This window comes from Lathamus discolor, chromosome Z (genome assembly GCF_037157495.1).
Source record: "Lathamus discolor isolate bLatDis1 chromosome Z, bLatDis1.hap1, whole genome shotgun sequence".
Lineage (NCBI taxonomy): Eukaryota > Metazoa > Chordata > Aves > Psittaciformes > Psittacidae > Lathamus > Lathamus discolor.
Window position 1 is genome coordinate 9,391,829 of NC_088909.1, and position 16,967 is coordinate 9,408,795.

Genomic DNA, 16,967 nt, shown 5'->3' on the forward strand with positions numbered 1-16,967 from the left:
AGACTTTTCCATTTACACTACTATTAGATTTGGCACGGCAATTCAGAACACCCCAGCACTTTGTGCAAGTGATGAGTAAGAATCTGTTTGGTTGTTATCACAATCTGTTACATAAACATGTTTGATTTCATTGAAATATTCATGACTGCTTCTTTTCTATCTTTAGATGACTTCACCATGTCGTTTATAGTATTACCAAAATTGCTAGATAAAGTTATTCAGAGGCTTTTTTTTTTTTTTTTTAATGCAATGTAACTTGAATGAATTGGATACTTCATTAATTTCAATAAAATCTTTATAATGCAAATAGAAATGCTGTTAGTATATTAGTTGTCCACAAACTACAGACATTAAAGCCAGCCATGCCACAGCTAAAGCAGAGTAAATGTTTCCATTTTGAAATACAGGCAAAATTGGGAATAATGCATTAAGACATTTTTGCTTGCAGAATATTACTGAGGAGCTTAAGGAGAAGGGATTGTTTTTCCTATCAATACTGTAACAAAAAAAGTGTGAGGTTATTTTTCATCTTGGCACAGTGAATTAGACACACATAACTCCTGTGGTCACAGGCTGCTGCATATCTAATTCTGCAAACACTGTCAAAAATTGTTTCAAATATTATCTTTTTTTATTTTGACTATATTAAATTAATAAATAAATGATGTTGAAGGAACTACGTTCCTCAAAAAACTATGAGGTTATTCAGGCAGATTCCTTTCTGCAGTGTCCAGGTAAAACTGGAAAAAAAGCAATAACGAGAAAAGTATTTATAAAAATATATTTCACAAAGTAGGAAACAATACAGGAGTTTCTCTGGATACAATACATGGAGTAAATAAACAAACAATAATATAGCTTCAAAACAAAGTAGAAAATTAAAATGATTTGCATGTAGTATGTAGTTTTATTATACAATTGCTACTTCTAAATGGCAAGTTTGCATTACAAATTGAGTATGCTTGCAGCTTCTAGTGTTCTTTCTCTGTGTGTAAGAGCCCTGGTGCATCACTATGAATATTATAGAAAAGAAACGCTAATAACATAAGCAGTAAAGTTATGTACACACTGGTTCCTGCTCTAATACAGTGGAGAACTATAAGCATGTTTTTTTACTGTACTGTGTTATGTGTGGATTTCTAAAAGTCTATAGTTTAAATATTCACATGAACCAGTTTACTTCCAGCTGTTTGTGCTTGTATTAAAAACACCAGGAACTAGATTTACGATGAAGATATAAAACTGTCAAAAGTTTTCTGTGGGAAAGTTTTATTTCTGCTAGCATTCTCTTAAAATTCAGCTACTGCAAATGGATAGGTAACTGCTTTATCTGGCAACCATTTGTCATTTTTCTTTTCAAAATGTACATGTATTAAACATTCATTATATATAGAAAAAGATCTAACAGATATAATTTAGTTTTCTTCATAATCTTACTCTATAGATTACCAGGCTTAATAAATAAAAGCAGCAATGGACATCAATAAAATATTTATTTCAAAGATTAAACAAATAAATTCAATCTTTTGCAATAAAATCAGCAATTCTTTCATATAAGTACATCCCCTTTAACAGTTGTTTTTTTGTTTTTTTTTTTTTTACTTTCAGAAGACGAAACACAGAACTGAACCTTCTTCTATAAAAAGATCCTTTTTTACAGCAAGGTTTTGTAGCCCTGCCTTTCAATCTCTGCACATTAGTAGGATTTATTACCTATCACTGGAATGGATTAAGAACATGTGAATATTTTAAGGCTTGACACAATATTTAAAGATGATATTTAGTCTGTGGTTACATGGCCAATGATACTGTATGTACAATGTATGGTCACTGCACAGTAGAAGCCAGTAGGAATTTACAATGCTGTTTCTATTCAGCATTGCTATGAAAACCAAGATATTGCTTGTAACATTTCTGTGGTGGGATCTTTGTTGGCAATGCAGAAACAAACCATTAGCTTTACACATACTGGCAGGAGCTACTGTTCAACAGCAAAATCCCTGCAAGTCAATTTTCTAAGAAAGCACCGATTGCTTTTTGTTCTTTTCAATTCACTGAAGATAATCAAAGATCAAAATCCCCATATTTAGAGTGGTCAAGTGAATATCAAATATCCAAAGACTTATAGACACTCCACATACTTTACTTCACACTCCACAAGACTTAACCTCCTAACATATACTTTTTTTTGGTTCAACATTACAATGTAGTTGATTTTATAGATGATTGGCGCTAAACTTGCCTCTAAAACAAAAAGCCACATTAGTTTTAACTAACAGCAGTGGCTCTAGAATATTACATGATCATTAAGTCAACAGTGAAGAAGTTTGCTATCCCCTGTCAAGTTTCTTTGTCACTTTCTCCAACTGAGTAAAGTTCTCCAAGTCTTTTAAAGCGAGGACCCCATTCACTGAGGTAGTCAAAATTCTGATCTGAGTCTGATGTAGAGGACTCCAATGAGCTAAGGGAACCGGCCGCTGACCCTCTTCCTTCATAGCCATAAATCTGGATAGAGTCATATGGTGGAGCTGTGGGATCATTATCGGCCTCATGAAGCCTTACATTAATAAATTCATCCACATCAACACCATTAGGAACAGGTGCAAGACCCTGCCTGGGCATAAACTGAAGATCAGGCTTAATATCCTTACGAGGCAAAAATCCATTAATTCCATCCGGATTTTGCAAAGTCGCTATGTCAAATGCCTCTGTATCTTCTTCTCCGCCTCCTTCATCATCATAGCGAATAATATTTTCCCTCACGTCTTCATCATCTTTAATGATTAGAGGCTCATTCTTATGTCTTCTTAGTGTTACAAACAGCACTACAATGACTGCAAAAAGAGCATCACAGTCTGGTTAGGGAAAAAATCCAATCAAAGCACTACATGTTAAGCACAGTTATGGAAGGTGATAGGTTGCTTTTTGTGAAAATAAGAGTCATAAAGGTATTGAAAAGCTGAAAAACCTATAATCTCACCCCTATTTGAGTGATGAAAATTTTATCAGAAGCTCTGGTTAGTTCTCTAGTTTTATCTTACAAGCTTACATCTGAAGCTCAATTTTATGTAAGAGGTAAGATTTCACATACTTCCATTTTTGAGCCTTGAATTTAGACAACAACTTTTCCCTTTGGGAATGTTACAAACCTAGGTGAAGCAAAGCTATCATCATTCACTGAATATAGTCTATAATGATCTACTTTGTGGATGGAGTTTTCCAAAATCAGAGGGTGTTTTTCTGAAAACATAGCCCTCATGACAGCAGGAAATCAGTGTCTTTTTTTTTACACGTTACAACAGACTCACATTATTTAACTGAAAAGAGAATAAGACAGTAAGGGAGAAAGAAAGAGCTTAAATACATCAGTTTCAGGATCATGGACAGATGTATAAAAATCTCTGAATTGGTTATACTGTTGTTTTTGCAGCTTTATGCTGAAATCTCAGTTAGTGATGTAAATCTCAGCTACAAAGTGAAGCTGCAAAGCACAGAAATAGGTTTCTTCCTTCACTGTTCTTTCCCCCACTTGATGTTATATACAAATTTTATATGTTTTATTAAAATATACAGTGTTTCTTATATTGTAAAACTGTAATGTCTCTTATACCACTGCAATCCAGAATAAACTCATGCACACCTTAGAATATACAAGAAATCTATTTTCCATCAGGTATCCAATTGGATTTTCAGATTCATATTCCATACTTGTTTATTATGTAACTTGTGTGTAATACTACTTGAGATTGGTACTTTGCTTTATAGGCTTTTGTTCCATTCTTAGCACAGCAGAGATGCAGTCCTGACATTAGACTGTATGTCCTTCTATGTGCCATCTTTGCTTACTTCCAGCCACCCAGGAATCAGAAACATTTGGAACATGAGGCTGTGAAATGGATACATACCTAGCAGCAGAATGATGCATGCTAATATTGCAATTAGGGCTCCCATACTTAGTCCTATGGGAAGTACGTATGCTTCAACATTACAGGACTGGACAATACCATCACTGCTGCAACCACAGACTCGAATGGTGAGAGTACTAGTGCTGCTCATGGGAGGATTCCCACTATCACTGATTATGATTGGCAGTAGATATACTTCTTGCTTCTGCCGGCTGAATCCACTATGCTTTGCCATTATGCTGAGAGTATTGTCTGTAAAATGGAAAATTTGCATCGTTTCACCACATAGAATAATTGATAAACCTATGGCTTTTTCTTGATGAATTCAGAAAACATACACACAAACACAAATGCACTTTGTTATACTCATTATACCAGCAGCATGTGACATACAAATCCTTCCCCTTTCTGTCTGGCTGCCCGTGCCCCAGATGAGTGAGTGCACCATATGTGTTTTCTTGTGTCCTGTGGTAACCCCTCACTTTCTTCGCTGTATGCATCCATATACATGTCCTCCCATCATGATTCATCACTGTTTCAAATCACAAAGTCATAAAAACTCAAGCAGTACAACAAAGACAGAAATTAAATGTTAACATAACCCAAATTTAATAAAGCGTATTGATAATTTTAAACAAATGTTCCATCAATTATAAATACAAACTGCACAATATTTTGTCCTGCTATATTCTTTGTAATAATAAGCAATATAAAGACAAACAAATGAAAAGCTGAATGAGTTAGAAGTTGTAGGCCTAAGTTTTGGTGATCAACATTTATCAGGCCACAATGATGAGAATACAACCAACTAAACCAGACCAAATGTGTGTTCTCTGAAGGCAGTGAGCGGAAGTGGTTACAGGACATTCTTACCTCTGCATGCGCATGCAGGTACTGAATTCAACAAACATATAGAGGCGTCTGACTATATGGACTCCTACCCAGACATAAAGTTACACAGCTGAACCTCTTGCACTCACTCAGATTGCAGTTCACCATCGTAATGATTACAAGTTGATTTTACTTAGAGTAATCATATAGATTCTATTGTGTGCAATTGTAAGAATTACAGATTCCAGACATTTAACAACATACTATTGTCAACTGTTAATGATCGCGTGTGTGCCACAATGCTCAGGTATAAATCATGATTAGTGAGCATGTCAAATATCCAAAACATTTAAATTTATTTACATACTTAAATATTCACTTTAGCTTTTACCTGCTTTATTCTGTGGAATAAAATAAAAGATTAATTCAGTTTTCTGATTTATATGCGAAGGGAGTACTAGTTCGTTTTTTTGTGTTCTTTCATCAAAAATAACACCACAAAATAATGCAAAGATTCTGACGCATGCAGAATAGGAACCCGTGTGTCTGTTACTGAGGGATCCGATGACAGTTTTAAAATCAAGCTGCACATCATATTTGAGAAAAGGAGATTGTCACTCCTTTCATTAATATCTCTTCTCCTTTGCAACCAAAGTTAATTCTCCAAAGGTATCATGAACAAAAGTGAGCCTCTTGGTATTTTATGCAATAAAATGGGCAAATGGAATTACTAGATGCCATTCCATGGAGGGAAAGAAATTACTGAGAATTATATGGCAGGCGTAAGGGAGAGAAGACTTGGAAGGCAGGCAGAGTTCATATGACAAATGCAACAAAGACCCTGTTCTGGAACTTAAACTCAAAAAATCCTGAAGTGCCTCCTAACGTGTATGCGGACACACAGAGTGACTAGAAGAAAGCCTTGTATCTACTTTGATCTTGGTATCGGTCACTCACCTGAAAACATGAAACAGTTTAGAAACATTGAATTTGTACTAACTGTGATCACCAGGAACATCTCTGACAGCCCATGGTATTTGTGCAGCATTTAGCACTGCCCCAAAGTAAAAGAAACATGTATGCTCAAAATAGCAGGCATTCTATGAAGTACAAAAGCCAGGGAAAGATGCAGAGCAGGAAGAAGTGGAAAACATTTATGAAGCAAATACTGTAAAAGCGTTTTTCACACCCAAAATTAAATAAATTTTAAATGCAGTACTTTATAGTCTTTCTTAGTAAAAAGACAAATCAGTAAGGAATAAAGGTAGTTATAGAATATATTGATTACAGAATGAAGCATTACTGAACTTTATCATGTCCTGAGTCTATGTCAAGATATCAATCAGTAGATAACTCCTACAATTAATTCATTACTGCCATAAAACAGAAGGTGAAGAAAGACTTGTAACTACAAGGATAATTATCTCACACAAAAGAAAGCAAGCCAGCTTGTTTTCCCGTTCAGTGACTAAGAAACTGAACTTCAGGTAGGCTTCTTCTGAAGTTCGAGGTCTTTGATTTTGCAGTCCATGGTGGAATCACCTAGCTATCACTCTTACACAGCCTAGAGAGGTTCTTACTATAATTTATATTGCAGATTATGTATCATTTCAGCATTTTTTTATAGCATTTAGAGTATGTAACACATGAAGATCAACCTAAAATTAACTACTTTATAAAGCAGTATAAATATGGTCACTTTGCAATACCTTTGCAGAACAAAAAGGATTACTAATGATTTTTTTTTTTTCCAAGGAGTTTTTATCTATTCAAGTTGGAAACAGTCACATCAAAACTGATGGCACCTTGGAGCTAAATAAATAGTCTAGTCCTTCCCTGTGCCCTTTTTAAAATTAAAGGAAGCAGATGTGTTTACTGAAGATAAAGTTCAGGTGTAAGTTCCTAAGAATTCTGACAACTCAAATAGGACCAAACTCCCTGACAACACCCAGGTTCATATGTAGTACTGTGATGCAGTGGAAAAAGTCAAGAAGTTTTTAAGTTAACAGCTAGCACACATTTAGAATTAAGCAAAAACTGCACACTCCTCGGCTGAATGTGTCAGAGATTTAAGCACATGTGTGCAAATTAAACCACTTCCAGTGTTACACTTGCTTTCTAGCTAAGCTGCCAGGAACAAAAAGAAAGGTTATGTTAGTAAAATTCTATTGTAGCTAAGTTTTCCTGAATACTGGTGTAAACTTTGGTAAAGTAAGAGTGACCATCACACCTACTGGAATGTCCAAATGTACACTTTTTATCTGATAGCATTTTTTTCCTCCTCTGCACCTCCATCTCCCCTCATTTTCAAATAAAGAAAAATAAATTAATCTTTTTGTTATCGTTTGACTTTCTCCTGCAAAATTAAAAATATCTCAGCATAAGTTGCATCCTTAATCCTTTTGCTTCAACCTTTCAAAGGAGAAAAAAACCTATGTGGGGCTCAATTTCCATCTCTTTCTTTCTGAGATAAATCCTACTCAGAAGTGTCACATCTGTAGTCATTTATTCAGAACTCCAGAGACTTTTACAATTACACAGTGACTTGTGCTCTAGAAATTTGAATTGATACAGCCTGTTCCTTCCTGTAAGCTTGGTACAGTCCTTCTCTGTCCCAGCTGGAGGAAAGGATTGATACGCTCAGCACCAGCATCCCTGCCCTTTACAGATATGCAAGAGATAAAGCACCTGCTTTAGGAACAAATTAAAAAAAAAAAAAAAAAGGAGCTGCTCTTGTTGGGGACAGCTTCAGATCTTCAGACCTTTCTGACATGCTCACTGCTGCTCTGCCTAGTTCAGAAAATTCTAGTAAGCCAGAATCAGAGATTAAAACAAAGTAGAAAAGGAAGAGTATTAGACAAATAGAAGAGGGCAGAAAAAACAAAAGGAAAGAGGAGAGATGGAGGAAATAAGATACTCATTTTTGCCTATCAGTGAAGCTATGCTGAGTATAAGAAAATACCTGGTACCAGTAATGGTTATTAATTCAAGTTCAAAAGAAATGAGATCACGTAAAAGATACGTAAGATATTTGGGACATTTACCTGAACTATTTAAGTGTAAACAAAGTTGTGATGGCAGAACAGTCATTACTGTGTAAGAAGAGATACAAGACAAGGAGAGAAGAGAGTAACCTTTCTTTTTTTTTTACAGATATTTTCTTGGTTTTTTCCCCTAAAAACTGCTGTGTTAGACTAAAGTTGAATTTGTTGTTCCCAGAAAGAAACTGTCAATCAGAAGCAGTCATTAGCAAAAGCAAAATGAAATGACCAAATTGTTTTGCCAATGGATGGCAAGTATTCAATTTTGCCTTGGGAACTCTGTTCAGCAACAAAGTCCTTCCCTTTCTTTGCTGTGTCCTAAAATAGATAATACGTTGGTGGAGATGTGACTTCTGAGTGAAGAGCAATGACTCTCTCATTGATGTTTTAGTTGTTTCCTAGGACGTGAAAATAAATCCTAGCAGCAGATTAGCAATAAACTCAAGTTACCTGATTTTCTTTCTCCTCTCTGTGGACTTTCCCCTTCCCCATAGCTGACAAAACAGCAGGAATCTTTTCCAGGAACAACCTACAGCACTGCTGCATGAATTAACTTGGCAGCAGGTGCTCAGCAGGAGAGGGGACAATCACTTTTCACTCATCTTTCCAATTAACCCACTGATCCTTCATTATAGTGCTGTTCAGGTTATTTATTTTTTTCATGTTTCTTTTGGCAAAACAAGGAAAATTACACACAGAAAAAAAGAACTCCTCTCTGCTCATAAAGTTATGAGGAAACCTGCCACATGCAAGTTTTATATATATATATATATATATATATATATATATATAGTCAGTGAGGTATATTCTATTCAGGAGGTCCTTTGACATTCTTGGTCAAAATGAGCCTACTTGAATTCTGGACTCTTCTGTGTGGGGAAGGGATTGAACAAGTCCAGTGAAATGCCATAGTCCTATTAAATGCCATTTAACTGATGATTAATTAAATGCCATTTAACTACTGATAGTAGACCAGTACTAGCTGGACTAGCAGCTATATTGTGTCCTGCGGGCTTAAGGAATAGTGTCAGATAAGTGATCTTAATATTTGCTGTAGCTCATCACATATTTTTTGCACCAGTGTAGGGTCAGAGTAACACAGCTCCTGGAATATATAACTACAATTTAGACCTGGAGTTCATTTTTACCCTTTTTAAACATAAAACTAGATCAGTCATTTAGATCACTGGATGACTCTCAGTTTCTGATGTTTACAAGCAGATCTGAGAAACAACCATGAAAGAGACTGTTATAGGAATATCTCCTTCACTTCTGGAACACAGTAGGACAATGCAGAAGGTCTTTACAAGATGTCCAACATGATTTCTAGACAAAAGTAGTTTGAATAACCACAACCAAGGACATGCTTACCACAGGGCCAGCTGCTTCCTGCAGATTGCTAACAGTTCTCAAGACCCCCTAATCTCTTTTGAGGTTCTTGGATGGAAGATTTTGGAAAAAATAGTAAATTTACAAAGCAACTTTTGGATTTAGTGGGCATGAATGACTTCAATAGCATCAACATCAATCTGGATGTGAAATTAGCAGGCAGGGGTCAACTTCTTCATCTTCCCCTTTGTACAATAATGCATGTTGCAATTTTAAGTCAGACAATAAAAAGAAAGGACAAAAGTAAAACCCAGAAGCAGTCAGTTTACATCCAAGTGTCATTTTCTTTGCACACTTTATTGCGCTTCTTTAATTCCCTCACAGTCTTTAATATTTTGAGATCAGTGGACTTCCCTGCTGTGTAACCTTAAACCTACATAGCTCTTCTGCTGTCTTTCTTTTTCTACCCTTTTCATAATGTTCTCAGAAAGATCAAATCTTTAATGGTATTAAGGACTTTGTGGTGGAAATTGTTATCTATGCTGGATGTACTTACTTACGTGAAAAAAGAATTTTAATTGGAAACTTTGCAGCTGGAAACATTAGAATGACAGAAATATATATTTCATGTTTACTAAAGATACCTTTTCGTGTACAGTTCTTAGTCTAAAACAGATTCTCTGTAATACCAAGTTGTCTGGCACAAATAGAAAACCAGCAAGAATGTCATTACTGTGATACTCCCTGCTTTTTTTGATAACAAAAAGACAAGGACAGCTTATTCATTTCCCTTCTCAGTTCATAAATGGCATCTATTCTTACATGAAAACTTGAAATAACCAAGTAATTAAGATATCCTCATCAAGATTTCAATAGAAACAACCAAAGTACAGGCAGGAAAAACAAAACATATGACATTCTGGGAAATGTCAGCTATATAATATTTAGCAGTCATCTGCAAATGAATGAGAAAAGAACATTCTAGAGGATGTTAAGATAGCATTTCAGCTCTTTGCATAACTATGAATTCATGTACGTGCCTCCTCTAATACTTACTATTCAATGCTGGAGGCCTTGCAACATTGAACACAGATTTTCAAAAGACCTGTAGTAATACTGGTATTTTTTGTTTTCTTTAAAATCCAAACCTAACAACAGAGAAATAGTGGACTATAGGGAAGTTTGCAATCCCTATTTTAGAGATTAATAAAGTTGTCCAAAATATGGACAACTCTATATACACTCCTGAGCTATAAACAATACCTTAATCATTATTCTTTGCATATTTTCTCAATAATACATACCTTGGTATGAAAGAATTTACAAATAACACATATTTAGATTGCTAGTGTCATAATGCAGAAACAAGACCAATCAATGCAGCACAATTCACTATTCAGAGTCCCACATGCAATATGTTTCTGTCAACTCAACTGTTTTGAAATCTTTCTTTTATTCTCATAATCAGAAAAGCAGTATGAAAGGATGTTCATAACCTCCTTCCTGCTTTTTGAGCTAGTACAAAAACCAGAAGTGGTAACTTAAAACATACTCCCACCAGTGTTCACCTTGTAGAAGAACACTATTCATAGATAGGCCCTGAGCTGAAAAATGGATTTGTATGTTTCAGACTGCGATTAGGTCCAAGTTAAAAGCCTCCGTGTCTTGCTTCCCTGAGAATGGCATTAAATGCTTTAAGAGATACACCTGTGTTAACGTAACACAGAGGTGTTTTTTTTTTTTTTTTTGTTTCTGCCGCAGGCTGTAAGACATTTTGAAGGAATACTTGACTAAAAGGGAACAATTTTGAGTTTGAATGTTATAAATCTGCCAATCATTAGTAAATGAAAAGCAATCTATTTTTTCATCAGTATTAGTATAATAATTTTGCTTCATGAATAAACTTAGCATGTCATTTTTATTACTATTTGCATGGGAACTCATAAATATGCATATGCTAACATATACACAACTATGTCATGTGCAGTATTTTATACATATACTAGTTTGTCCTTGATAACTGTCTCAAACAAAATCCTGTTAAGAACAGTTTACAAGAAAGATGACCCTTTGCCTAATCTGTATGGTAAAGGCATAACTGTTCTATTCAAGTAGAAGGCTTATAAAATAATCTGAAAATAAAAGAGGCCACTTTTATAGTATATTTTGCCTGATTTATGATAGTCAAACCATATGGGCACTGAAGCATTCACAGGTATTTCAAACTGACCTGCTTTTCGTGAATGTCAAAAATTTGTGATGTCTTCAAAAAAGCAGATTGATGACTGCTATCAAATTTGATAGCACACATCAGGTTCAAAAGAAAAAAGTTTCTATGCTATAAAAATTCAGCTGACTGATCAAACTGTCTCTCCTGCACCATAATAAGTCACATGCCATACTGACATATATAATGGCAATTCACAAAATGTTCCTATGACACACTAGCAAACACTCGAATGAATTTTTATCTTTCTAGAGACCAGGACTTTCTGGAATCCTTAAAATACCAATAAGAACACAGGAAAACAAGTATTTCATAGGAGAAAATGTACTTACGAGGAGAAGAATTGCAAAATGTCACATATTTTTTTACCTTTTTTTTTTTTCCAATATGCCTAAATAGTAATAGCTTATGCGTCAATTTAACTGCTGAATTAACTAACCAATATACAACTAAACACATTTCCAGGTCATGTATTCCTTTGCAGAAATAAAATGTGCTGCTGGGAATTTTGAATCATAAACACAGTAGTATTTAATCATGCATAAGAATACGTCATTCTCATATGTTAAAATTTCTTGGAAAGTGAAATAATCATGTTAATACTACTCTGATGCAGAACTTGTAGTAAATAAATTCTTGATGGAATAAAAAACCCCAGACAAATTAACTGCCAAGTATGGAATAAGAATTTCCTTCTACCTTTTTCCTTTGAAAATTGTGAACTTTAGATAATAGTCTGTATAATTTCTAGTTCTATTCCTTTGGAAAAGTCTGAACTTTAGATAATTGTCTCTTAAGTATTCTAAAACTTTCCTTTGACCTTTAGTCCAGCAGAGCTGTAATCAAACATATCTATATGGTCACTTACAATCCAGCACCAACTCTTACATTTTGTACCTGGGTTTTTTAACCCACTCAAGGAAGGACAGAAAAGCCTTGCTGAAAAAATGATTATGTAAAGCATGCACTGAGTCTGAAACAATACTAGTTTTATTGTTAACAGGATGGAGAAATAATTAGGATATTAATTACCTCTCTATTTTTAATTTACAGATGCTTCAGGCAAGTCAAACCAGGAAACTGGTCTCTGGGTCTGTTACACAGTTTCCACAGTTGTTTGAACTGTACCCAAAAGACCTGATTTTAATCTCACCCACTCTGCTGTTACGCCCGTTTATCTTTTCTGAATCCCCTGATGCCATTATGATTGACACTCCCATAATCTGAAGCAAATTCAGGCCAGTGAAGATGTAAGATATGCTAAAACAGCACTGGCTTTTGCCTCGCATTTTTCTCTTCCGTATTCAATAAGCCATCCAAAAACTTGTTTACTAATAATCACATTGCTTTGACATGCTTTACTTTATTCGGATCACATCACTACATGGCATGTGCATTGATTGTTACATCTGTAAAGTGTAAGAATTAATGCAGGTTGCCAAGCTCTAGTTTAGAAAGAGAGATGAAATGGCTGTCAAATGTGCTTAGCATTAAAAATACATTATTAACACAGCAATTTGAATAGACTGATGGATCATTTTTGAAATCTACATATTCTAGATAATTCTATTATCTTGTTATTTTAACCAAAAAGTTTCAGAAAGTATTATTATGTTTTATAATGCTTTGATAAAATAGTGGCTATAATTTTCATTTGAACTTTCCATTGCCCTGTTACCAGATTCCAACAAAATGCTGCAAAGTTAAATAAACGCCCAGCCCAGAATATTCCAGAGCTTTGAGATCTGTATTTCTCTTTAGGGATAATGGATTCTTACTCTTATTTTTTCTATGAATGTGTACCTACAAGTGCACTCTAGGAGGGGAAAAAAAAGGATAGGTAACTAAGCACACTAGGTCACTGTGAGATTTACAGTTTTACACATTACATTGATTTCAGGTTCTCTTATGTCTCTCATTCTAAATCTCAAGCAGATTCAATTAAATTTATAGTATGCTTGGCAGGTGATGGAAAAGTTCTAAGAATCCCATCTTATGTTCTTCACCTTCACTTCAAACACATCCTTCAATTCTTATTTCAGGGATTTACTGCTAGGGTCTGGAAAGCTCAGAGTCTATGAAGACAGTCATAGACGTTTGAATTGAATCTTTCTTTCTATCATGTAAGCTATGAATACTATAGTAAGAAAAAACTTAAGCAGGAACTTACTGTCTTTAAATGTGATGTGTTCTTGGCATTTAAGAGAGTTTTGCACTAAGCAAATTCACATCTGCTTTTCCATGCTACAATAATTGTCATTTCTGTTCCCATACTCTATGGAACATACACATTCACATGGCAACAATTTAAAACAATTTACCAGTAGAGTATATAACAGTCCTTTAAAACTGAATTTGGAATTGGACACATCAACCACTTTTAAGTTTTGTTGTAACAGTTACAGAACCAAATTCAAGCCATAACAATGTATTTCTATTATGCTATTACTTTTTTTTATAATGTTCACCTTGAAATACAGTGGCAGAAAGCAACCGCCAGGCTATAAATACAACAGCCAGCATTTATTGGAATGCTGCCTATTTGTACTGGTGTTATAAAGGTCTTGTCAGCACTTCCACTACAAAATGCCAATTTTCAGGGGTTTGTAAATCTGACATAACAACTTACTATGGGAAGAAATTTAGCATATGTACTATCTGCCAAAGAGCATTGAAAGTTAAAAACAATCTACATTGGCTGAGGTATTTTAAGTCATAAAATAAAAAAAAAAAAAAAAAATTATTCAACATTTTCTTGAGCTGGTGCCACTTAAAAAAAAACATGGCTTTGATTTTAAAAAGTACCAAATCCTGCAGTTCTAATATACACAGAATTCCCTTCGACTTCAATGAGAATAATTTCTGTGAGAGAACTGAAAGGAGTGCCATTATGCATTTTTGTAAATGTCATTGAGAGTTATATTAGCTTTTTGTAATTTGAAAGACTGAAATGCTATGGTGTAAGATTGCCCCTGGGCACACAGGCAGCATGATAATGACTTTTGAAGACATTCAGATATGCAGATTACGTATAACAATAACAATTTGTTATCATCAGGCCATTAATGGCAGTAATTTATACCTCTGTCTTACACGCAAAGTATACACATAATGTCTTGTTATATTCACACCTCTCAATGAGGACATGTCTCCTATGGTGAAGACTAATACTCATTTGAAATGCATGGAACAGCAAAATTCATCCACAGAAGGAATTTCAGGAAGTGGGAAAAGCCCAATTACCTGTCTATAGAGTGGAATAGATAGTATAATGTTTTCAAATGAAACATTGCAGATACTCTTGGGAACATTTCTGCAAACCATGCGGACGTTATGTAGCCTACCCAGATTCCTGAGAATTAAATCACAGCAACAGGAACACGTACACATGCATTTAAATTTCAAGACCGGGACATACTTCAAGATGCAGACTTTGCTATATACGTTGCATGACACAACGCAGAGCTTGGAAAAAAGAAAGAGCTGCGGAAAGATGTCAGCATTTGAATTCTGCCTCACTGCTTAAGTAATATTACAAAGTCAGTGATTATATTGGTAAATATCTGCAAACTATAGCATCAGTTGATAAGGTGTTCTAGAGTTTTCATAGAATCACAGAATGGTTGAGATTGGAAAGGACCTTTGGAGGTCATCTGGTCTACTCCCCTGCTCAAGCACAGCTACTTAGAGCCCATGAATGTGTCCAGGCAGCTTTTGATTATCTCCAAGGAGGGAGATTCTGCAAATAGTAAAACATTTGTTAGTCACAAATGAAATACGCTTTTGACAAAATGAAAGACATCTTATTCATCCTCTTTGTATCAAGTGGAAAAGTTACAAGGTACAAATATATAATGCATCTCTATGGTAAAAGAGAACGACTTCCATATCAAGGTAAAATTGTTTCCTGTTGTCTTCTAATTGATGATGAAGTGTGACAAAGTACAAATGATGTTCATAGGCAGAAGCTGCAATAAAAATATGAAGCAGCATCAAGTAAAAGTATTACAAGACACCAGGCAATTCTGCTGGCAAAGAATACATCTTAACGTGCTAAAATCTCTCCATGATCATGAAAAAAATGCTTCAAAAGAAAACAAAAACCAAACAGATACCTTGAGAAAGAGATATGTTTCGTTACTAAGAAAAAAAGAAAAAAAAGATTAAGAAAATTAATTTTAGTCTAGGAAAACCTAAGCTCTTTATACAGAGTTTTGAAGCAAGTGGTTCTGGCATAGACTGCATTAGAACTCTAAAGTTTTTAGCAAATATTTCTTTTTTTCTTGCATATTAGCAGAAGACAAGCACAAGGTAAGATTAAGTTGTTACAAAAAATTATTTTTCTCATTTAACAACAAAACTGTAGTACAGAGAGGGAATTTTTAATGTTATAGGATAAATAAAGTTGATGGAGAAGGAGATGTATGGCATAGAATCAAGTCTGAACTACCTTCATCTTTATTTACTATTCTGGTTTCTATCAAAGATACAACAATGCTTTAGCTACAGCTGTCATTAGACTGGGTTCCACCATTTCCTTCTTTGAGAGGCAGAATAACTCGAACACGTTTTCTAACTAGCAGTTTAAGAATATGAAGAGACGCCATAAAGCACTCTTGAAAATCAGTCTTTACCAACCCATAGGGAGCTGCTAATAGGTGCCATTTATGTCATATGTGAGTGTCAGATAAATGTTTTAAAAGAATGTCTGCAGTATACGCATCGTACAATGACAGGCACAGTGATTAAATGAGTTGTCCAAAATCATACAGGAAACCTGTAACCAAGCTATACAAAAGTATTCTGAACTATTCTGAGCTCTAATAGTTCCTTAACCAAAACTGCTGTAGACTACTCTTAGATCACAAGTTCTTAATCTCTATTAGGGTGAACATTGTATAGTTTACAGAAGGGTCATATAATAGATGAAAATGTTATAGAAAGTGACATGACAGAGTTAAGAAAGGTTAGGGATTGATAGGTTCAAAAAGGTTACATGAAACATTTTTATTTCTTATTATTCCCTAAACTTAGATTTTAGCTTTAAATTTAGGTTAGACTGAATGAAAGTTTCCTAGCAAGACACAAACCAACCCCAAAAGTTCTGTTTTTCTGAAAGCAATGTGAAACAACTATGTCATTTATTACATTCTAAAAAGTAAAGAGAATAAAAAAGTCAGTAATCAGGCTCAAGACAGTCCATTGTTTTGTAGAACACAGCAGAGTACTTTCATCAACATTCAATTATTATGATTGAAGCTTCTTTTAAGGTTTATGACTGCAATACCTAACTCCATTCAAACCTCCACCTAATAAGACTTTATTCCTGACTTATCTCTTATTATAGGATCAAATGCAGTAAACAAAAATTAATATAGTGTTACAGTTACTGCTCAAGAATGTACATAGCCCTTAGCCTACAGCAAAAATGAAGTTTGGTTACTTGAGCCCACAGTTTAGGCCAAACTGGGGTGATCTGACTTTGCTATCTTAATATGGGCAGACAGCTACCACTGCTTTGCTGATTCACTGTAGCCTCACTATATGTCCATCCATGCTACCTTCAAGAACCCTGCTAGCTCTCCCTCTTCAACATCATCAGGCAGACATCTGGTCCTTTTCTTAAAGTTCTTG

The 16,967-nt window shown here is 34.8% G+C and overlaps 1 protein-coding gene across 1 annotated transcript in view; it reads right to left on the reverse strand.

Annotated features, from left to right (window-relative positions):
- Positions 1-766: 766 nt before the first annotated feature.
- Positions 767-16,967, reverse strand: part of CDH8 (cadherin 8) — a 135,658-nt gene continuing 119,457 nt past the window's right edge. The window contains exons 10-11 of the mRNA XM_065661228.1: positions 3,906-4,157; positions 767-2,834 (exon numbers count right to left, since the gene is read on the reverse strand). Of these exons, the coding sequence (XP_065517300.1) occupies positions 2,341-2,834; positions 3,906-4,157 (746 nt within the window). The 3' untranslated portion in view covers positions 767-2,340. The remainder of the gene's footprint in view (positions 2,835-3,905; positions 4,158-16,967) is intronic.